Raw genomic sequence first — 22,776 nt, 5'->3', positions numbered from 1 at the left:
CCATGCACTAGAGTGCCCAGGTTGGAGCTGTTAGAACTGGGGCTGCAATTCCTCAGCAATTCACTTGGTGTGCCACCAGCAGGAAATTGTATAGCTTGTGTTATTATCTTCATCTCAGTCTTAAACATGTTTAATAATAAAGGTGAAGTGGACAAATGTGAGAGATTCCTCTGATTTGTTGATCACAACTTCTGATTCCTTTTTAAGATTCTCTAAGGGTATCAACAGTGAACAGTAATGTGTGAAGTTTATTAGTTTTATATTTGTCTTCAGCAATTTCTTTTTAAGAGTTAGAGAAACAAAGTAATTGTGGGATAACAATTAAAATCCAAAATCAAAAATTTGCTGTGGCAAAAACAAAGGAAAGGAATAAATTGACAATTTTAACCTAGAAGGTATATAAGATAGCATATTTTGTATCTCCTTGAAACTACTAAAAATGGAAACACTGGAAATACAGTGAAAACATTGTATTTTGTATAAATTGTATGCTGTCCTCAAGGAATACACATTCAGTCCTGATTTTCAGTTCTAAAGCAAATACTAAAAAATTATCTGAAGATGAAGTTTAGTCTGGAGAAGTTGGAAATTTTTTGAAGTGTGATTGGAACAGTCACTCATCTCCAGACATTGGAGATATTTCATATTTATTTTGAATTTATTAAAATAAATATGAAATATCTATTTCATAATAAATCTTGTAAATCTTGTAAATTTTCTTGGCTGTTACCTATTTAATGTATCTTATTATTTTTTCTTTGTATCTTTAAAAAAATCCTATTTTAAGACTCAGCTCTCTGAATAAAACTCTTTGGGAAGGTAGGATCAATCAGCACAAAATTTACTGAAATGATGCTTTTTGGGCCGCCTTCTGAAATCTGAATCTGAAAATGGAGTTTCATTTTCTTATCTGCTTTAGGGCTTTAAATAGCATCCTTTCTTTTTAATTTTATTCCACACGAATTCTCCTTTTGGTTTATCAGGAGCAAATCTTTTAATTTACCCCTTTCTGCATTGAAACTCAGTGCTGTAGTAGGAACATAGTGCATTTGTTACACAAGCTTCTATAATGTAACTATTACTTTTATTTTTTCCCCTCTTACCCCTTTATCCAGTCAGCATATCCATGAATTACCTCTAGTGCTGATTTTTGGAATCGCTACATCACCAATGATTATCCACAGACTACTTCCTCACTCAGTGTCCTCTCTGCTGTGCATTGAGCTTTTCCAGTCTCTTTCCTGTAAGGAGCACCTGTCTACTATAATTGACAAGGTAACTGCATTTCTAAATAGAAATGAGGAGTTTGTGTGTATGTATGTGTGTGTGTGTTAAAGCACAGTTTACATGTGTAGCCTTTAGATGCAGGTTTGTCTGAAGGTGTTGGAAAGGACTCTGTTCCTGAGAGCTGTGGATTTTAGATATTTCTACTTGCAGGTGCAGAGTAATGTAATACTGAGAGCTCCCTTCTCATACTGAGACACACATACACACACCTGCTTTCATCTTCCATTTGCATTGACACTTTGACATTCACACTTCTTCATTAAAGAGCTGTGATTTCAGTTTTACTTTGTTCCAGGAAAAGATCGCTTTGAAACTTAGCTAAAATTCTGAAAAATAAACTTCAGCCTGAGTTTTGCCACCTGTCAGACATTAGCTGAGTTACCCATATGTTCAAGCCATGTAAATGTTGTGCCTGTGGATTCTTGGTAGACCACAGGGTTTCCAAAATCTGTTACACATGCTGGAAAGTAGTGGTATCATTGTTGATTACAGCAGTCTCTGTTCAATTTGTAATTTTACAAAAATAGCATTAAGCAAAATTAGCTTAAAATGTTGCATTAGTGAAAGATACTTTGGAAAATGTGATAAAATAATAAACTTTAAAAATCAATCTTTGCAAGGATATTTCAGTAGAAATACTATTTTGTAGAACCTGGCAGTGTATTTAGTATCTCATTTAGTTGAATGTTAACACATACTAAGAGTTGTATCAAGTTGCACATATAAGCTTTACTGATTTAATTGAGGAGAGAGTTTCTGCTGTGGCTACTTTTTCTTTTTGCCTCCCTTTTAGCTGCTTCTGACATCCCAGTTTCCCTTCAAACTGGGAGAAAAAGTTCTGCAGGTTCTCATCAACATATTCCTGTACCATGATTTTTCTGTCCAGAATTTTATCAAAGGATTTCAGGTAGGCAATGATAACAAGAATTCAAATAATGGTTGTGAAAACAAAGAGTAATTACTAGGCACTGAAAGATTTCTTAGGTGCTAGTACTGCTGAATTGCATGAAAAAATATCCTTTGCAAGCAGTTTGGATCTGTGAACAGATGGACATTTAAAAATCTTTACTGATAAAGGTTTAACAGCAAACTTGTAGGACCTGGATGAAGAAGCAAATAAAAGCTTACTATGCCACAAAACCATTGATTTTTAAAGAGTTATGTTTAAAAGGGTGACCTGGCTTAGTGGGCAGAAAGAGCTGTATTTTCCTATAGATTAATTTGTAGCTTTCTAGCACCCCTGACAGAAATCCCCAGTTCTGATCATCTGTACCAGCTCCTTGGTCTCTGCTTTGTCTTGGTGTGAGTAGGCTCCAGCAGAGTTTCTTACCACTCGAACTCCTCTGGCACAATTTCTGGATGCACATTTCCTGCCTTTTCAGGGAAATATCAGCTGCAGGGTCATTTGCTTGGTGCCTGAGAGGAAGTAATGCTTGTGCTCCAAGCAGTTGTGTAGCAGTGTGGGAGTTACATTTACCCTCTCTCAGGAGACAAAGTGGAAAAGCTCAGGGGGTTTCCAAAGAGAGTCTCTAGAGAGCATGATAGTTAAGTTTTTATTGTCTTATATAGTTCTTCATATCTAGATGTATTTCTGTGTCTAGGTCTCCTTGTAATTTTTGTGGATTGCAGACAGGAGTTCTCTGAAGAATTTGTAGGCCCTGTCACCTGTTTTAATGCAGGATTGTGAAATGGTTTCTTTCTTACCTAGTTCCATGTGTGACCCTGCTAGTAAAATATGCCCTTTTAATGTAATATACATTTAGAATTTCTCTGATTTTTTGATATATAAGATTCAATGATTACAGGTGGCCAGGAAAAATATCCTGGCCATAGTACCTCTTCTTGAAGACAGACCTTTGTGGTCTTCCATAGGTTTCTGCTCCTCTTATTTGAAAGAGTCATCAAAGTTTAGTACTTCTGCATTGGCCTGACATGCAAATACAAGTTTTAGACCTGACAGTGTATGTCCTTGTGTGTAAAAGAATTCAAAGCAATTTCAGATCAGATTTTTGATGTGATAAATACAAGAGATCAGCATCATGTCATTATAGCTAGGTGTGATGTTACATAAGAGGGGGTAAAGCTGAGGTACTGAAAATGAATAGCACATATAGCAAGGAAGGTAATTATGTGACTGTGAACTACTGTATAATCAATATCCTGTAGTGACTTATGGAATATTTATGAATTGTAATTAATTTTTTTTAAAGGAGTACCATTGCTACCAATGTAGTATATGCAGTGTATTAGTAAGAAAGCATTAAAAGGTAGATGCAGTGGGGAGATTGAATTTTATTAACATCCCTAGTTCTTGGTTTGTTTTCCAGCTCTGTATTGTGGAGCACTTCTATTCCCAGCCTCTCAGTGTACTGTGTTGTCACCTGGCAGACATTAAGAAGAGAGTTTATTCTTTGTCGCATGATCAGTGTGAAAGCATTCGAAGGCTGCCCTCTTTCAGAAGGTAAGGGTGGAAATACATTTCTTGGACAATCATGTACTGATTAGCTTTAGAAAAGATTGAAACAATCTGTAAATGTGGTTCTGTGAACACTGTAGCTCATTTGTGCTCTTTCTATAGCAAAGGTAAATTGATCAAACAGAAGACATTTCTAAATAATTTCAGGAAGCCTTAATGTTCTGGTTTAGAGAGTACAGCTTCTGTGATGTGTAATCACTTGAATTTACTTTTTTTTCTTCTCATTCTTAATACAGAAACAAGTTATTCTGACAAATAACCATAAATCACTTTTGAACTTGTTAAGCTGATTTGAGGCATAATCTCTAGGATTTTGGAGTGGCCTTTGAACTTGTTGGATTTTTGAATCCTTTTGAATCTTTCCAAAGAAAGATGCATATTTCTTATAGCAGCATAAGCATTTTAAATGTTTTTAACCCAAGGATCTTCCTTTACATTATAATTTTGTGTTGGTTTTATTTTTTTTCCTGCCATAAGGTATGTGGAAAAGCAAGAGTCAGGGAAACAGATTGAACTGCTGACAAACGACAGCTTCTTAAAGGTAAAATTTTAAGAATGTCTTTGGAGAACAGAAATAACTTGCCCAATATATCACTTTGTGGAACATAATAAAATACAAGACCAAGATAAATAGTTGTGTATAATATCTTTCATGCAGAACATACTGTGCTTTTTGACCAGTTATGAGGAATTAGGATTGGCAGATCAAAATTCCAAATCTCTAGAGTTGCCAGGTCAGCCTTTATATGAAGCTGCACAACTTTCTTACATCAACTTTTAGCTATGTCTAGAAATATAATTGCTTAAAAAGTAGGATACAAGGTTTATTTATGACCAGGTCTTTTCATGCTTGCCCAGACTGACTATCTTGGAAGGTCAGTTAAGTGTTTGAAGAATGTGTAAGTTATCTTGGAGGTTATTTCATAAGCTTTTAATCCTTCATAGCCTCTGCATAGTTCTGATTGAACTCAGTAGGGCAGAGTCTGTGTCCCAAGGCCCACATTGACTCTACACCTCATACTGGATTAAAACTAATTTGTTACATGTTTATCTGAAGCTTTGCCAATGGGTTGAAGTCAGGCTACTACTATTGTGAGCCCTTTAGGAATTCACCTACAAAAATCTGTTGGTTATTTTCACCATCTGAGCCACTCCCAGTAAAAGCATTGCTGAAGATAAAGGGTTTCTCCTGACTCTTCATTTCAAGTATTTGTAACCTGTCAGGCAAATGGTACTTGCCTGGTGTGTAAGGCTTTTTCAAGTGTGAAGAGCAATGGTAATGGCTGGAGGGGTGTTAGGAGCAAGCAATATGGCAAGTACAGTTACAGTATTCAAGATGAGATATGATTTTACGTCACTTCCTGATCCATTGCCTTAATTGGCAAAAATAACTTAAGCTACAACTGTTCCCTTGCCCTTTATTTACACCTGCTTTGAAAGTTGAGTAATCATCAGCTTAAACTTTTTCTTTAGTTTTCAGCCATACATGTTTAATAATGCACCCCTTATTTCACAAGCTTCAACTCTTAACTTTGGGAAGGAAACTGGAATTCTCATACTTAGGTGCATATGATGCTTCTCACAGATTTTAATTGCAGACATTTGTTCTGATCTCCACAACAGAGGTGGGACCATTACTGCCTTGCCAAGCTGGCAGGATATTCTGCCTGGGGAATAAAGGTCCTACTGCTGCATTAATGAGTTGCTGTTTATTCTGATGTCATGCTAATCTACCGTGTCATGCCCAGCTTTGGAAACACTTTCAAAATCACTATAGTAATCTTGCATGTGAACTTTGTGTTTCAGCACCAGGTCACTTTAGTCTTTTAAGTCTTCCAGCTTAGCTCCTAAACCTGCAATACACTTCATCAGCCTCATTTATATTCCATGTTGTTACCACTTTTTTTAATAACTATGGAAAGAATTTCACCTATTTAAAATTTTCAGTTTTGAAAGCAATTTCACATCGTAATTTTAAACGAATCTGTCTGAAATGTGTCATGGCAAATTTAATTTGAAACTATGTAAATGTGGCAATCTATGTCTTTTATCTCTGTTCTGGAAATAATATTGCATTGTTTTCTAATTGCATTTTCAAACTCTTCTAAAATGGGTTATGCCTTTTCCCTTCATTATTTGGCAAAATACATTGCTATTTACTTATATTAACTACATCGTCTTGAGCTATGACCAAGATGAGGGAAATACAGATGTGTTAATTCTTGGGGTTTGTAGAAATAAGGTTGATGAAGCAGCATTAGAGAGAGCTTTTCTTAGCTTATTTTGTGGTGGGGATAATTTTTTTCATAATAATCCTACTTAAAATTAAAATACAGACTTGTGAATGTCTGCCCTAAGGTTTTAGAGGTTGCCTTAACAGTTGTTATATCAGTGACTCTTAAATTTCTCTTAAATGGGGAGAAAGATTGTTAATGGTTTTAATAATTTAAAACTTTTTTTAACATCAGAAAGCTCTCTGTAGCACTTTGATACTTTCAGTCTTTGCAATGTGAAGAAAACCTTTTCTTTCTATGCATCTGTACTTCCCTATATTGCCTGTAGACAAGGTTTTGCTTTTCTTTTATCTTTAATACCCTTTGTTTCACTTTCAGTCTAGAAAACTTCAGTGGCTTATTTTGTTTTTCTCTTTCCATTTGGAATAGTTTGCTCAGACTTAGGCAAAAGGGTAATTAAATACGTAGAGGATTCTGTGGTTTTTCCTCTTTATTTTTGACTGAAGACAGAGAACAGAAGATCTTTGGATTCACAGACTTAAATGTAATGACCACAAAGACTAGATGACTTCAGTATAGTTACCAGAATTTTTGAGTGTGGCTTTCCAGAAGCAATATATGCATCTATGGCTGGCCAGTGATAATGTGGTGCCATCCAGAAAATTAGTAGCAGTAATCAATAACTTCTATTTCTTAAATGTGATTTTTTTTTTATTTCTGTTGTTCTCGGTACATGAGTAAGCTAAATCAAATTAAAAACACATAGGAAAATCAACTGAATATTTCTTTGTTTTCTGTGAACTGGTCTTTTTTTGTACATGTAACTAATAAAAACAACAGCCACCCACAATATAAGAAATGAATTTTAAACGCATTTGTAGCATAAAAATTTAAGTTTTCGAGTAAAAGTAGCTACGTAACTTCTCATTGCCTGCTAAAGGAATAGTGTATTCTCTCATTGTTATGAGATGACATTTCAAGTCTAAAGGCCTAAATACAGTTGAAAATGGTAGAACACTAATGCTAGTCAATAGCAAATCTCTGCTGAGCTGGAGGAAGAAAGTAAAGGTAACAATATGCAATGGGAATGCAGTGAACTGTTGAAATACAGCTCATTTGCTTAGTGGTCTCCATTTAAGATTGATGATTTAAATCATAGCACAGTACAACATCAAAAGTTCAGAGTAATATTAAGTGCTTTATGGGAGTTTTAAATGGATGTCAGAATTACTTTTAAAATTATTCTATCACTGTAGGAAGAAACAGAGAAGTTGCTGGGGGACTTACATGTTTACCATGAAAATTATGTTCGAATTCTGAGATGTCTTCATGTTTTCACATCTTCTCTTCCGAAGTATCCTTTGGGCAAGCAGGTGATGTTCTGTTATATGTGGGTCTTATTGGGTTGTTGTTATTGTGGTTTTGGTTTGTTTTGTTTGGTTTTTTCCCTCAAAGTATGACAGTTAAATAAATATTTACTCTTTATTTTTTAATGTGCTGTTTTGCCCTCTGCTTCTTAAAATGGAGAGAGATGCTCTCTTTCTATGGGCAGAGGATGAGAGTGTGTGGTTTCTTTACTGGCATGGATGATACCCTGTCAGTCAACAGGAAGGAGTTTCCAGGAGGAGGCGGGTGCACAGATCAGCAAGAGGATCCACACCTTGACTTTCCCACATCTGAGGTTACCTGTATGCATTGCTGTGTACACTCTTCTACCACCTATTAGTTCACTAGTCAAATTCAGATGAAGAGACTGAGTTTTTAGCAGCCTTCTGTATGGAAAAAAGCAATTGTAGGAGGAACAGTGATAGTTGCTCTGTTAATAGTCCTATTGCTCTGGTGTCATTTATTCCACTTCTCATGCTAAGCAATTTCTTCCGCTAGCAGAGCAATTATATATTCTGTGCATGTGCACCTGTCTCTGTTCTCCATGTATTCCATACTGTTACTAGAATCTGTCACTGACTACAAAAGCATCATGAACTGTTTGAGAATAAAAGGATGTTTTAGCTGGGATATTTGATTGGAGTTACTTTCTGTTCACTGCAGTTAACTTCACCTGAATGTTAGTTGTTTGGAACCTGGTGCAGAGCAAGTCTCTAGCAGAAGCTTGGTTCTGGAAGATATTAAGAGCTGTCATTCCTTTTGCAGTCATTCTCCATCTTTGGAAAACAGGATCTAAAGAAATTGCATATTGCTTTGAACAGCTTGTTGTAAGATTCCCATATTACTTTGTAAAACACTTTATCCTTTCTTCACCTTCTGCATAACAGATCAGGGAGTTGCACTGTGCTTGTTTGGAAAACCGAGTGTGGGAGACAGAGGAGTATGAGTCATCTCTTCAACTAGCAAGGTGATTTTTTTTTCCCATTTTGTTTTAATACCACCGTACACATGGAAAGTATCAGTCATCAGTTATTCTGGAACTTAAAGCTGAGGCTATTACCTGTTCACAGCTAGTTTTAGGGTTGTTTGCCAGTGTAATTGTCTGCTGTTTTCAGTTTGGTTTTCTACTGATTTCTGTGAAATTCAGGCAGGTTCTCATATCTCCTATGCCCTGAGTAATTTTGCTGAAACCACAGAGATTACTTTGTGTGAATGAGAATGAGTCGGGTTTTGTCTTTTAAAGTATGATTGTGGTAGATATTATCAATCAGATTATTAGTCTTAGTTGTCTTAAATTTTAATCTGGTGTGAAAATTAGAATAACTTCCCAGTGAACAGTAGCTGAGGCCTTTCTTTTTTTATTTTACTGCTTTCCTTCTCTTCCTGGTTTGCCTTAACAGTTTTTACAGGTACTGAGTTAATTTTTTCTGATACTGTGAGCGTAGGACTTTAGGAGAGGCTGTACTTGTGTTGTCTGTCAGTGTTTAAAATGCCAAAGTTGTCAAAGCCACTTTTCTTGATAGAAAACCTTTCAATTGCAATGTTGCAGCTAAAGACTTCTAAATGTGCTTTCAACAGACACATGGCAATGTCTGTCTCCTGATAGCTGCACTCATTCAAATGACCCCTTGGCTTTGTCACACAACCCCATAACTGTAACTGCCTCTCCCAGACCCCCTGAGCTGCTCAGGTTTGATGTGTCTGGCAGTAAAACTGCACAGAAAAAACATTTCAGTGGTGGATGGAGGGTAGCTTTCTGGGCTGATACACACACACAAGGAAACACACTCTTCAAACTGTACTTTAGCCATACTGAGTGGCTCTTGCACATAGCCACTTTTCTGTGTTCATTACCCTCATCCCTTTGAAAGGATTACATGCTTGAATTGTCATTTCTGCAGTCTTTCCTTTGTGTTCCTTCTCTGATTCTCCTCAATCTTGACAGCACTCAGTCACCTCTCAGCTCTTGCCCACAAATGTGTCATTCTGCTTTCTGTGCTATCTGCAATCTCTTAATAACTCTTGGCCTTTTTTCCCCTCTCTTTTTTCTTCTCCTTTGTTTAATTTGCTTTCATCCTCTCTGAATTCATCTGTCTCTTCTCCTATCTCAAAGTTGATGCTGCCATCAGATTCTGGCTTGCTCCCCTTTTGTTGTTATCTGTTCATCTCCCTCCTGTTGTTCTTCTGCTCCTGGCTCCCACTGTGGGAGCCTCTGATAGAAATACAGTGATGATAGTCTCTGCTTTCATAGATGGTGATTCTATGATTTTTATTTTTTTTTTAATTCAGAAATTCTGTCATTTTCCTAGCAAAACTTGTCCAACACAACTTCTTCAAGTACTTGGAATTCTAGTTGTGATTATAATTTTTTCAGCTTTTAACTTCTGTTTGCCTTTTTACAAATAATTCCTCTCATCTCTGCTTTTTCTATATAGAATCTTGCTGTTATCTTTTAGAAGAAAATTATAAAATGTGGTTTTTCCCCTTCTACTCACAATCTTTTTTTTCCCCTTTTGCTCAGGTTTAAAAGTTGCTCGCTGTTCCTTAATATCTCTGCCTTCCTGGGAGTCACATCACCTGTTGATATCCTTATGTTCACCCTTCCCCATCCCTTACTCTTTTTCAGTGTTTTCTGGAATCCATCTTTTTTTTGTTTCCTTGTATTTAGAAAGTAGAAAACGGAGAAGCTTTAGATCAGCTTATTACTCATTTTCTAACAGAGTACCTCTTTTGCCTTTTATGAATTATGTTTGAATGTAAGGTTTTAAGTTTCTGAATTATATTTCTTTTGCGATTGGCTTCTCTGCTTCAGCCTTTCCCTGGACAGGCTTTTATGCCTTCTGCTAGAAGTGCTCTTCCCAAACGTGGTGTTTCAGGTAATCTCACTTGAGCAATCTAGACAGTAGTTACTCTACCTGAGTTTTCCAGAGTGTAAAAGATGCCATGGGGTGACAGAGAATGTGTGAGCTTCAGTTCATTTTGCATTCATTCCATCACAGGAAGATTGGAGAGCGTCTCACTCGATTGGTTATGTGGAGTTAACTGGCTGGGACATCTCATCAACCTTTTGGGTGGCAAAACTTCAAGGACTGTCTGCCTTATTGTCTTCTGTCTAGATACTGTACTCTGGTTTTTGTCTGCTAATTATGGGTGGCTTTTCATCACATGCTGCTTATCACAGTCCTGCCCTTCTGTGAGCGGTGCTGGCCACCATGGTATTGCTTCTTCAGGTGATTTCCCTCTTCAGCTTTCAGGAGTTTCTGTGGACTTCATTGTAGCTTCCTTTCTTCTCTTGCATAACTTGTCTGAATAATCAGAGTTAGATTTATTTACTGCCTTTTGGTAATCTGAGATCTTCCTTCCTGCTTTAAGTCTGACTCCTCACCAAATGAAAATCTTAAACCCCACTGATACTTGGCATACCTTGCAGTAATCTCAAACCTAAAAGCTTGCAAAGAATCTTTACTGTTTTCTCATATGTGATAGCTGCCTTCTTGCCCTTTCTTTGGGCCCTGTAATCCCATTGTTGTTGTTCATAAGCTTTTCTAGAACTTGCAGTTTCCTTTTGAATAACAGTAGGAAAATAAATTAGTTCTTTCCCATTTGCAGATCTCCAGATCCGCTTATTTTCTCTCCATATTGGGTGTTTAACTGCAGTGTTTTGTCTGGCCTGGAACAAGGCTATCTTGTTTACCCGTTATAGTACAAGACAGTTTCAAAATGTTTTGTGTGGTCAAGGTCATACTTTCTGTTGTTAACTCCTGATGCTTTTCTGTACAAAACAAGTGCATCTGAAGGCAATACCTGACTTGTAAAAGTCTGTAACCCTGAAGCAGATAAACTGAAGTTTTAAACTTTAAAAGTGTTTAGTATCCATTGCCAGTTAGAAACTAGAATTCAAATTGCAGTTGTCCCTCCAGATATCCACAGAGCTTCTCCAGCCTCTTCTGAATTCTTCCTTAAATTTCTTGGCCAGTTTTTAGGTAGTTGATATGGAAACCCACTGCTTGAGACGCTGACCACCGTCATTGCTTTGATATCTTTTACATTAGGATTTTGAGACTGGGCAGTGCTCAGTGACACTTGGGAGAGGCCCTAATAACTAATACTAAGAAAATGCTGAGCTGGAGGTTGGGCTGGAGCTCAAGAGATCCCTTACAGCTTGAATGGTTCTGGGATTCTAGTGATGGTTAAATTTACAGCAATTAAATACAGAAAAAAGCATACAGATTTCATTTGAGAGTCATTCTGAGTCACAGAGATTAATTTTGTGGATGTGTTTACATAGTGAATTTTTTTTTACCATTTCATTTACTGGTTTTGGGAATGAGTTCTGAACCCTACCATGATTTGGTTTAGAGTGTTGGGTTTTTTAAAATTTTGTTTCGATGGCTGACTCACAGTTTCAAAAATTGCAACTCCTGTGTCCAGCAAGTGTTTTTAGATAATCAGGAAAACTACTGTTCTGCAAGAAAATGTGAAGGACATCATCACCAAAACTAATTGGTTTGTTTCTTTCTATTAATGACAGCAAGGAAATAAAACCTGACTTTGCTGCAAGACTGAATGTTTATAGTCCTGGAGATTTTTTCTTTTAAAAGGAATTTTTCAATTTGTTTTTATTTTTTAACTTTTTTTAACTAAGAACATTGAAAGCTGTTTCATCATTCTGCATTTCAACTTCAGCCAACAATTGTGTCTTTTAGGATGCTGAATAAGACTGATTTGGTAACCATGCTCCAACAATGTGTGGAAATTCTGATGTCATCTTCTGGAAAGGAGTTTGATAGGGCAGTAGAAAAGTTGAAGGAGTTCCTGACCCAGTTTCAGAATCTAGAAGGTGGGTGTGTACCATCATGTATTCCATTACAGATTATATAAAAGCTATTTTGTAATCTGACCAATGAGTAATCTGACCATTTTCCCTGAGATAGCCTGTCATCATATGAAACCATCATATTTGCAGGATTTTTTTTAATACATGCACAAATTTAGGAAATGTTTATATGCTCTACTGGTATGTGGTTCGTGTTTTTTATAATACGGAGGAGTGATGTAAGATAAGAAATTGGACAGATCAGCAAACATTATCCCCTAAATCTCTCATACATGTATTTTGAGCATTTTAGCAGATGTTGTAGTTGCTAAAAACAAACTGGTTTTAAAGATAAATAGCAGCAGACAGGCAAGGACTGCATAAGCAGTCCTTATGACATGGAATTAAATCCCAGTGTTTGTAAGGCTCCTTCCCCTGCACATTCAGAGCTAGGACCCCAAGTGCCAGTTGTCAGCTCTGCTGACAGGCTGTGACCTGTCAAGCCCCTAGATTTGATTGTTCATGGTCCAGGACACATTTCAAAGTTTGGCAAGGCAAGTGAGTAGCAGCATTCTGTCTTTCAGAGGCAGGTTAACTGAAACTGCTGCATTTTCTCTGAAACATGAGTATGATGTATTCCAGCATTCTTTTGGAATGGGAATGTTGTTGCTTTCCCTGGATTATGAAGAAGCACTCCCCAAAGATTGGCTTTTGAAGATTAATTGGTTATCATCTGGTCTGTTTTATGCATATTAATTAAGCTCATGACCAATGTGGTTGCTGTACAGCATTTGGACAAGTAGGCAACAACCCCCAAGTGCAGTCAGTATTAATTAAAGTGGTCACATCACACTGTAGGGTTAACTGGGGATTGTCCAAAAGAATCAGCTCTTGTCTGTACTGTGTATTTTTTAATAGTTGTAGTAAAAGCAGAGCAGTGGTACAGAAAATAGGTCATCACTTTGAAAAAACTGTGTGTATCACTGCTGGTACAAGCACTGAGGAATCTGAACTATGGTGGAAAACCAAAGGTTTGTCTAGTTTGGAAAAAAAGAATTCAAGCAAAAGGCTTTTAAGTAGTTGGATTCTTACCTTGAGGAAATGAATAAGGAACAACAGCTCCGGGGATTCAGAACTTGCAGAACTATAAAGCAAAAAAGACAGTATTTATGTTTACTTAGGATTTGAAGATGAGTTTAAAATAGAGAAGGTCTACTGAATCCATGAATGATCTTAGTTTCTTTTCCAAGTGGATTTAATTTAAGCTCCAAAGGAGAAGTGAGAAGTTAAGATATACTGTACATGAATGGATTGCTGCATTAGATAACTTTTTACTTTATATTTATGTGATGGTGTTGATCTTTAGTGAGAGTTCTCAGACATCTGCCAAAAATGTGATGTACCCAAATCGCCCACAGAGCTCCTAAAGTGAAAGGATATAAAAATACTGTATTTTATAACAACAACAGAGTCCATTGTCCTGACTGCCCAATGAACTGAGAAACATAAAATCATGAAGCTTGAACAAACAAAATATCTTCACATTGAGTCTATTTTGAGCTGCAGGATTTGTAAAATAAAAAAATATATTGGCGTACTAGTGGAGAGGAAGTTTTCTGATGTGAAGTCTTCAACACTCAGATGAATGTCCACAGGACCCTGGAAGATACCAAATTGTTCTCTGCAGGTCACCAAAAAGCTTTTAAAGATCATGATTGTCACTGCTGATAGAGCTTTACCTGTGATGTGTGGGTGGAATCTCCATCTGCCATCTTCTTGAATAAGGCAAGAAATCTAGATTCCTTTTTTTCTGATTATCACTCATCCTGGCACTGATTGTGCTTTGGGAGGTTTGGCTTTTTTGTTTTTACCTTAAAATTACTAAGAATTGGTGTAATTAATCACCGAACTACGTGTCCATGAAGATGTAATTGTCTTATAAATTAAGGTGAGAATAAAACTGGGCAATGAAGTACCTTAGCATGCTTCTGTTTGCTGCTCTGGTTGCAGTTTCTGCATTAGGTAGGGAGAACTCATTTCTTACTCATTATTTTTCTGCACATGAGAAGGAAAAAAAAAATTCAGCATGTGGCTTTTTGAATATTCCAAAAGCATGAGTAGTACCTAGTCCTAATGTGTCAAATTAACAGATGTTGAGGGTATGACCTAGGATGACCTAAACAGAATTAAAGTGATGTGCAAGGCTTGTGCTGGGCCTTTGCTCAGGGCTGAATTGTTACTTTATCACTGTTGGCTAAGCTGTACTGCAGACTCCTTTTTTAACAATCTTCTGCAAGATGCAAGACCCAAAAGCTGCCTGTGGTTGGGTCTGTGTGAACAAGGAACTGCTGCATACTTTGGGGTTAGGAGGTTTATGTAGGAAAAGTTTACCCCGCATATCAAACATTAGTTTTGTTCTAGTAGCAGAAGCTTCCCAAGAACGAGATGTGTCCGTATCGCCACAAAAGGAGCTCCAGAAGAAGACAGACCTTTATCACCTTCAGAAGGTTAGACCTGCCTAGGCTTTACTGACTGATTCCTTAAATTAATGTTTTAAAATGTTCATGGTTAGTTCTTCCCAGGTTGCTGGATCTCTGAGTAAAGGGTTGTGTGTGAATGTCTCATCTTAAAAATGAATGAATAAGTACCAACTATGTATTTCAGGCCTTCCTGACACATAGAAAATTATAGAAAATAATCTATCATAAACCAGGATTTTAAAATGCAAATTAGATGTTTTTATTTAACTTGTAATTTAGACATTCTGCCTAACACATATTTCTTTGAATTTCTCGAACTCCTACGGATTTGAGAAATGAATACATTGGCCTAAATAAAAATAACTGCATGATTACATTTCAAACATCATCAGTGAGAACATGCCAGCAAAAATTAATTATACATGTTAAACACATAGATTGTGTTCTCCAGAGAATAACTGCCTCCCATGTAGTCTTATGCACCACTTTTTTTTAAAGACTTTGTTGGAGTTGAAGGAATCAAGGAGGTCTAAGAAACTGACAAAGTTTGAAATGCTTCGTTTTGAAGTTGTTGACTATATAGACAGTCTTGTAAGGTGAGCCTTCCTGTTTTATATTCCTGCATTAGTTTGCACTATAAGTTGCAAATGAAATTTTACTAACATGTTAATCTTGTCAAAATTGTGTCTCGCTCCCTGTGGCACACTTTTTTTTCTCTTCCTATTCTTTCTTTGAGGGCTCTAAAAATAATAACTAAAAAAACCAAAACCGAACAAACGACACCTCTTTTCCAAGAGATCAGTTGAAGCAATTAGAGTACAAATGGACCAACCTACTTTGGCTACTGAGACAGTGTTGAGGGAGGAGTGGGTATAAGTGGCAAAATAAAGTCAAGAGTCTTTACCCTAATCTTTGCTGATCTGTTCTGCTTATGAAACTGTACAGATGTCAAGTGTGATATCCTGTCCATTTTGGGAACTGTTTTGGTGAGCAAACCATAGCAGATGCAGTTTTGGAGGCAGCTCTGAAGTGGAAAATGTGAAAGGCTTGTTGTGGTGGGGGAAGAGATGAAGGCATTTGTTAATTATAGAGGGTGGGGGGAGGCAGAGAAGCTAACAGAAGTATCACTGCCAAGCAAAAAGCTTCAGCTAGGAAGGCCAAGATGAGCACAGACTCATGGTGAGGCCTTGAGATGGATAAATAACATCTGTGGAGTACTTGACTGGGTTAGCACTGTAGCTGCTGCCCTTATTTTTGAATTTGTCAGTGTCCCAGCTAGAGTTCTGTGCTAAATCCATTAGATACAGGGTTGATAATAACAGACTTCTCTGCTTAAAAGTTTATTTCAGCGCTGTTCATCTTGTTTTTCAGAGATTTTTCAGTATTGGATGGGAAAGATGCATTTTTATAGTCTGACAGCAGTAGACTTGTGTTGTTTCCCTTCAGCTGAAGCTTGTGTCTCCCCCACACCCCCCTACCTCCTGCTTTTCCAGAAGATACCTCGCTCCTGCAGACGAGAGGGCCCTGCACGAGATCGTGTACTTCAACGGCGCCGCCGTTCTGCGCGGGCACCTGAACGCGGCGCCCAGGACAGCGCTGCACACGGCGCTGAACAGCCCCCACTGGTACCTCAAGGTGAGCGGCTGCAGGGCTGTGTGAGCGTGCTGGGCAGGCTGTTTGTGCTTCTGCATCTTGGCACACACTCAGCTCTTCTGCAGAGAACTGCAAGTGCTGATAAGCAGCTGGGGACTTTGTTCGAGGAGCTGGGGAATCTGTCTGGCGAAGGTAATTCTGGGAAGGAATCCATTTTTCAGAGCGTGTTCTAGCCGTGATATTTTCTTTCTTCTGTAGATGTAGCAGAACACTAATTTTGTCCTCCACTGCAATTAGGATGACTGTCCACAGGGAAAAATAAAGTGTCTGTTACTCTTTCCAGAGACTTTCTTAATAGGGCTGGTGCTCAGTCCTCACTATGTAGATTAGCTGTAAGGTAAAGGCTGTTCAGGTGGAGTCATAACATTAAAATAGCATAATTACAGCTTTTTTGACCAAGTCCTTTGTTTTCCTCTATAATTTTATTTTAATCCTTGTTGTACATTGATATCCTATGTTTTCTGAGTCCAAGAAAAGGATCAGCTTAACCCTGTCCTTTTCTAGAAGAGAAAAGCAGACTATTCTCCACTTCTTTCATAAGTCAAACTGAAAGGATGACCGAAAGAAAGAAATAGACTAGGATTTGGAAAAGGGGTGAACACACATTTCTTTTTACTTGATTATAAAAGTTGCTTGAACTTGTTCTTATTGCCTAACATTTTTCCTAAAAAATGCATCATAATTTTGAAGAAAATATTGGTTGTGGTTGTATCAGAGTAATGCACTATTGGATCAAAGCTAACACTATCAGGAACTGTAAAGGCTGATAAAGATCAGCCTTTGAAATCTACATTTGTATTGAAATCTGATTTCTATTGGGTTTGCTGGCACTGTCCTCGATTTGAATGAGGGTTATCAGTTTTGCTGTGTGCAGGAGTTATTACTAAAAGCATTTACAGAGCTTATTTGTGAGAACAGTAGTTAGCAAGTTACCATTAAAGAAACCTAATATGAACCTCAGTAATTTATATTTTTAGAAAACCTGTAAACACATAGACTAGGACAGCCAAGAAAATGTAACTACTGATGTTTTTAATAAGTAGTCTGTTCTCTTTGATGAGTTGACAAGATTTAAAGCCCTTTGTCATCCTGTACTTTGTACTTGGACATGCTTTAACATATTTTCAGCATTTTCTGAGAAGACTGTGAAGTTTTGGCATAGCTTCTAACAGTAGCAGTATTGGCTGAGTACCGTGCTTAGCATTTTAATCCAAGTGAGTCAAATATTTTCTGTCTATGACTTCTGTATGGTTTGTGTTTTTCTGCACTGTGACCAGAGCAAAGTTCTCCAAAACTGGAGAAGGCCAGGAAGGCCTTCCAGAAGGCCAGGACAGAGAGGTGCTTCAGTAGAGTACCAGTGAATAATTAATTTGTGATGCACTGCTTACAGGAGTCCAGTTAGTTGTTTAGCAGTGTGAACCAAGGGTCGTATTTATCAGGTTGGGGGTAGAAGAGAACCCAAAAAAAGCCTGCATCAAACCCAGCGTAATTCTAGTTTCACTGATCCCTTGAAAATTGAGCAAGCTGAAACTTGGGATACCAGCTCCCACATCAGGGAAAGGATTTGGTCCTTGGGATAACAGCACTGATTCCAGAGCAAGGTGTCCTCTGTCTGCCTTGGGGCAGGGTAGGCCAGAGCTGTGTTCTGGGTTGCTCCCACTCCTGTTCTGTTCTTTTGGGAGCAGCACCTCTGTGCTGTACAGGTGGATCCACAGCTGGCTGCTCCTTGTGGGGCAGTTCCTGCTTCTCAGCCTGGGTGTTTCCTCTGGGGACCACACGTGTGCTGCAGCCTCAGAGCTGAGGTTTCCCCTGGCAGCTGCAGCTCCCTCCCAGCTCCCGCCACGGCTCTGCAGGGCCTCGGCCCAGGTACCACAGGGGAGGCTGGGGTCACTCAGGGCTGCTGCAGATGAGTTCCAGGAGTGTGCAGTTGCTCTGGAAGTTGCATCCTCTCTTGGTTGACTGTCCTGAGCTTAAAATTAAAAAAGCAATGCAAAGAGTCCAGCATTGCCAGGTTGGCACATGGGTGAGTAGTAGAAAACCACAGAGCTGGGTGCTGTAGCAGAGGGGAAAGGGAAGGGTGTAGTGTTGTCCTTTTGGGCAGTGGTGAGTCACTAGATCTAGATCAGCCAGAAGTGTAACCTCACGTGTGCCAGGTACTAACACAGGAGTATTGGAAACCATTGTGGTACACTCCTGAGTTACAGAAGTGCACCATAATACCCCTGAGTTCCTGATGAACTAATGTCAGCCTTGTAACACTCTGAGGGGTTAGCCATATTCTCTAAATTTTTCTGGAAACCCTCTTGCACTGAACTGACAGATACTAACCTAAGGTCTATAGCTTTTATGTTCCTTGTAGGGGAGAGTAAATAAACTTGAAAATTGCTAGGTGTTCTGTAAATTGTGAAATGTCACATAAGTGACAGAGTCCAGACTGGAGCTGAGTCTCAAAAATTGCAGGAATTCAGATCTATGGGTAAACTACAGATTCTTGGGCAAAATTTTTTTGCTTAGCCTTCTTTCCTGTCTTGAAAAGCATTTTTCTTTTGAAGGTATCTGTCATTACTGCAGCTTTATAACTTCCCTAAAATTGCTTGTATATTTTACTAGCATATGAAAGTGTTTTAGAACAAACTTCTGTGACCTGAAAGGAATGATCAGTGGTTGTTTTCATGTTAAGACAGCTGACTTCTTAGAGTGCATGAAACTGAAATGAAATGCTGTAAACTTCTGCAGCTGTATAGAGACTTTGCCTCTGGCTCGAGTGGCTTTTCAACTTCCCAAGTAAATGGTTCAGTGCTGATGACCTTGAATCCAGGAGGCTGGAAAGCTGCCCAGCAGAAAAGGGCCTGGGGGTGCTGGTCAGGAGTGGCTGAACACGAGCCAGCTGTGCCCAGGTGTCAGGAAAGCCAGTGGCACCTGGCCTGGAGCAGCAGGGCCAGGGCAGGGATTGTCCCCTGTGCTCTGCAATGGTGAGGCTGCATCTTGAGTGCTGTGTCCAGTGCTGGGCCCCTCCCTTTAAAAAGGGAGCTGGAGCATGTCCAGAGAAGGACAACAAAGCTGGGAGGGTCCTCTGAGGAGCAGCTGGGAGAGATGGGATTGTTTAGCCTGGAGAAAAAGAGGCTCAGGAGGAACCTTATCACTCTCTACAGCTGTCTGAAAGGAGGCTGGAGCCAGGTGGGGATTGGCTTCTTCTCCCAGGGAATCTGCAACAGGACAAGAGAAAATGGCCTCAAGTTGCACCAGAGGAGGTTTAGGTTGGATATTTGGAAAAATTTCTTCCTGGAAAGAATCAGCATTGGAACAGGCTGCCCAGGGAAGTTGTGGACTCACCATCCCTGGAGAGATTTAAAAGACATGTGGATGTGGCAGTAAAGAACACAATTTAATGGTGGCCTGGGCAGTGCTGGGTTAATCATTGGACTCACATGATCTGCAAGGGCTTTTCCAACCTTAATGATTCCATGAATTTCCTCAAACATAGTGTACTTAGTGAGAAATTAGACTTTTGCCTTTACAGATGCTGAGTTTCAAGCTAGAGATAAATGATTGTTACATTTCAAAGGTAAAACTCCGAGATGAGAGAAGCAATTATTTTTAGTACATATGACAGATCTATAGTAAGTCTTCCTTTCAAGGAGGCTGGGGGAAAGATTACACTTTCCTATTTTCTACATGGCAAATCATGACTGGTTTCTTCTCCTGACATAAAATGGAGTATTTCTCTCTCATATGTAAATAGAACTAGCAAAAATGCATAAAAGAATAATCAGATAATCACTCATTACAGCAGATGCTGCGTAAGTGTTACAGAAGGAACACCAGGAGTGAAGTAGCTGTGGGGGGTTTGTTGTTTTTTTTTAATAGTATGCATATTTTCCTCTTTGTTTTTGTTTTTTTTTTTTTCCTTTGTACCATCAACTTGCCATTAAACACACAAACAGTAAACATTTGCATAAAATACTTACTATCTGAATTACCTGAAATAATGTTTTGTCTAGCCCTTGGAATTGCTCAAGATTAGACACTGATCAAAGTTACTGCCTTCAATTTTTTTCATCAGAACCAAGCTCTGAGATGTGATGGAGGAGGCATTTCCAACAAAGCCCCTGACATATGCATAGTGTATAAGCTTCATTTGGAATGTGGCAGATTGATCAATCTCGTGGATTGGTTAGAGGTATGTGATGTAAACAGTGCCTTTGCCTGCTGTCAGTATTCTGATTTCCCTTTTTCCTGCATGGCTGCTTTTCTTCAGTGCCCCTTCTGACAGCTTATATCATTGCATAACTTGGTCCACAAGACCACAAGAACCCACTGTAACTCCAATACATCTTTCTCTATTGTGAATCATTTATTTCCAGCTCTGTCAATCTCTGATGAAACTATTTTGCTTTTGCTTCTATTTTAAGCTCAGCACAGGTCAGATTTTGTGCTTAACAAAATTGCCTTTCTTTTCTTTTTTTTTTTTTTGTCTTTAAGTATTCTGTGACACTTTTATGGAAACAGGCAGTGGGGGCTCTTGGAGAGAATGCTTGTGCCAGGAAAAAGCCTGGGTCCTTCTAGCTTGATAACCTGTCTCATACTGTAGCCAAAAGCAGACAGAATATAGCAAGAGAACATACATTAATATGATAAAGTCTCCCTGGCTAGCAATCACATTTTAGCTCTAAGGTTTCCTAAACTTGAGTGGCTCTTCTGTATTTTGTAAACCTACCTGCATGTCATTACCAGTATATTTTAGCAACCACAGCATCCTCTGCAAGAAACCCTGTAGCTTAACCACCTGCATTTAGAGGATACTCCTTTTGCTTCTTCCAGCTGTGTTTTGTTTGCTGCTGCCCTGGTTGTGTATTGTGTATTCCTACCCAGACTCCTGATGTCCCTCAGTTTTATAGATTTCTTCACAGCCAACTTACCTCTATCACTTCCCCAAAATATTTAAGCAGTCTCACCTTGGGAATATTTTTTCAGTTCTGTAGTTTCTGTGAGAATGGGTCAGGAACCAGAACCATTTGAGATCTAAAATGCAGGCACAGGAGCTCAGAGAGTGATGTCTTGCATTCTGTATTCCTGCCATGGTAATGTGTAACCTTGCTTGCTCTTTGATTGCTGCTGAACTGACACACTCCTGGAGTTCTCCTTCCAAGATCTTATTCCCCCTGAATGATGGCCTTCAGCTCAGAGGTCACTGTTTTATATGCAGATCTATCTGTCTGGATATAAAACTGGAATAAACCTGGAATAAATCTGTGCTGCTTTTCCCTTTCTAGGCTTTCTCAACTGTGGTGATGGCAGCTGAGGAACCAAATGCAGATGCAGCTTCCTCAGACCAGGTGGATGATGTTATCCAGTATCCTTTCTCATTTTTCTCAAGCTTGACATGGAAAAGCTTACAGGATTTATGAACCAGGGGTTTTAAAATATAGTTTCATGTACACTGATTAACTAATTTCAGAAAAATTATTTTAAATTCTTTTAAACTGATCTATTTCTTAGACATTTTCAATACATTAAGGCAGGTGCCTTAATGTATTGAAAATGTCTAAGAAATAGATCAGTTTAATTAGCTGGGCTGGGAATGGTGATGTAGGAGAGGAGCTTTTGTCTACAGGAGGGTTTGGGTCTGAAACAGAACCAAAAGTCCATAAAACAAGTTGAAACTGTTTGGGTAAATCATCAGAGAGCTGGTATAGCTGCTGGGTAGGGGTAGAGCATTACTGGGGAACAGAGGGAGGAGAGCTCTGACCTAGAGAGCACATGGAGAAATAGAGCTCATTGTGTTCCAGTACCTTGGAGCTGAGAACTTACTTTGCACAGGACACCCATTCTGCTTGTTACTTTGTCCTGATCCTGAACTGAGGTCTAAAAAAATATTTAATAGATGAGCATTAGAACCAAAACTCATGGCTACAGCAGTAGTGCTGCCACAGAGAAGAAATGGGTAGTTATGCAAAAATAGGCTTAACTAAAGGAATCATAATTATATGCTCTAATACTATACCTGGCTTTCCTGGCCCTTCCTTTTTTACAAGCTCTACTGTTAATTGTCACTCACAATAAATTTAATTCTCTAACTCGGGAATATAAACCTGTATGTCAGGGAGGCAGCAACAAAGGCAGTGAATGAAAAGGAGAAGGTGGTGCCATGAAACCTCAGAAAAAAATCTCTAATTATCTATCCATTTTTTTGTCAAGGGGCATAAAAGTATAAATTCTTCTGAGACACTACAAAATTGGTATGGTTGTAGGCTTTAAGCTTCTCTTAGCAGTGGGAAAAGGAACTCTTCCTTTGCTGTCATGTCATATGCATGTGGCAGAACTACTGATCAGATTGAAGATTTGTGTTTCTGTGGGCAGCTCGTGCTCTGCCCTTATTTCCAACAATTTTATTGTGCAACACGTTGTGAAATCTGTGCTTACCATGACTTAGAAATCTTGTCC

At 38.6% G+C, this 22,776-nt stretch overlaps 1 protein-coding gene across 5 annotated transcripts in view; it reads left to right on the top strand.

Moving 5' to 3' along the window:
• Window positions 1-22,776, top strand: part of ORC3 (origin recognition complex subunit 3) — a 41,634-nt gene that overhangs the window by 13,400 nt on the left and 5,458 nt on the right. For 2 of the 5 annotated variants that reach the window (XM_005485972.4, XM_074538274.1), the window contains 12 exons: window positions 1,116-1,275; window positions 2,081-2,194; window positions 3,615-3,748; window positions 4,241-4,304; window positions 7,254-7,370; window positions 8,271-8,350; window positions 12,090-12,223; window positions 14,621-14,706; window positions 15,178-15,275; window positions 16,173-16,314; window positions 20,396-20,512; window positions 21,606-21,685. In XM_005485972.4, the coding sequence (XP_005486029.2) occupies window positions 1,116-1,275; window positions 2,081-2,194; window positions 3,615-3,748; window positions 4,241-4,304; window positions 7,254-7,370; window positions 8,271-8,350; window positions 12,090-12,223; window positions 14,621-14,706; window positions 15,178-15,275; window positions 16,173-16,314; window positions 20,396-20,512; window positions 21,606-21,685 (1,326 nt within the window). Of the gene's footprint in view, window positions 1-1,115; window positions 1,276-2,080; window positions 2,195-3,614; window positions 3,749-4,240; window positions 4,305-7,253; window positions 7,371-8,270; window positions 8,351-12,089; window positions 12,224-14,620; window positions 14,707-15,177; window positions 15,276-16,172; window positions 16,315-20,395; window positions 20,513-21,605; window positions 21,686-22,776 lie in introns of those variants that run through there. The other 3 variants (XM_005485973.4, XR_012579746.1, XR_012579745.1) reach the window with 3 other exon arrangements.

Source organism: Zonotrichia albicollis, chromosome 3 (assembly GCF_047830755.1).
Source record: "Zonotrichia albicollis isolate bZonAlb1 chromosome 3, bZonAlb1.hap1, whole genome shotgun sequence".
In the NCBI taxonomy this organism is placed as follows: Eukaryota; Metazoa; Chordata; class Aves; order Passeriformes; family Passerellidae; genus Zonotrichia; species Zonotrichia albicollis.
The sequence above is the reverse complement of the archived record's forward strand: the minus strand, read 5'-3'. Positions and strand labels throughout refer to the sequence as shown.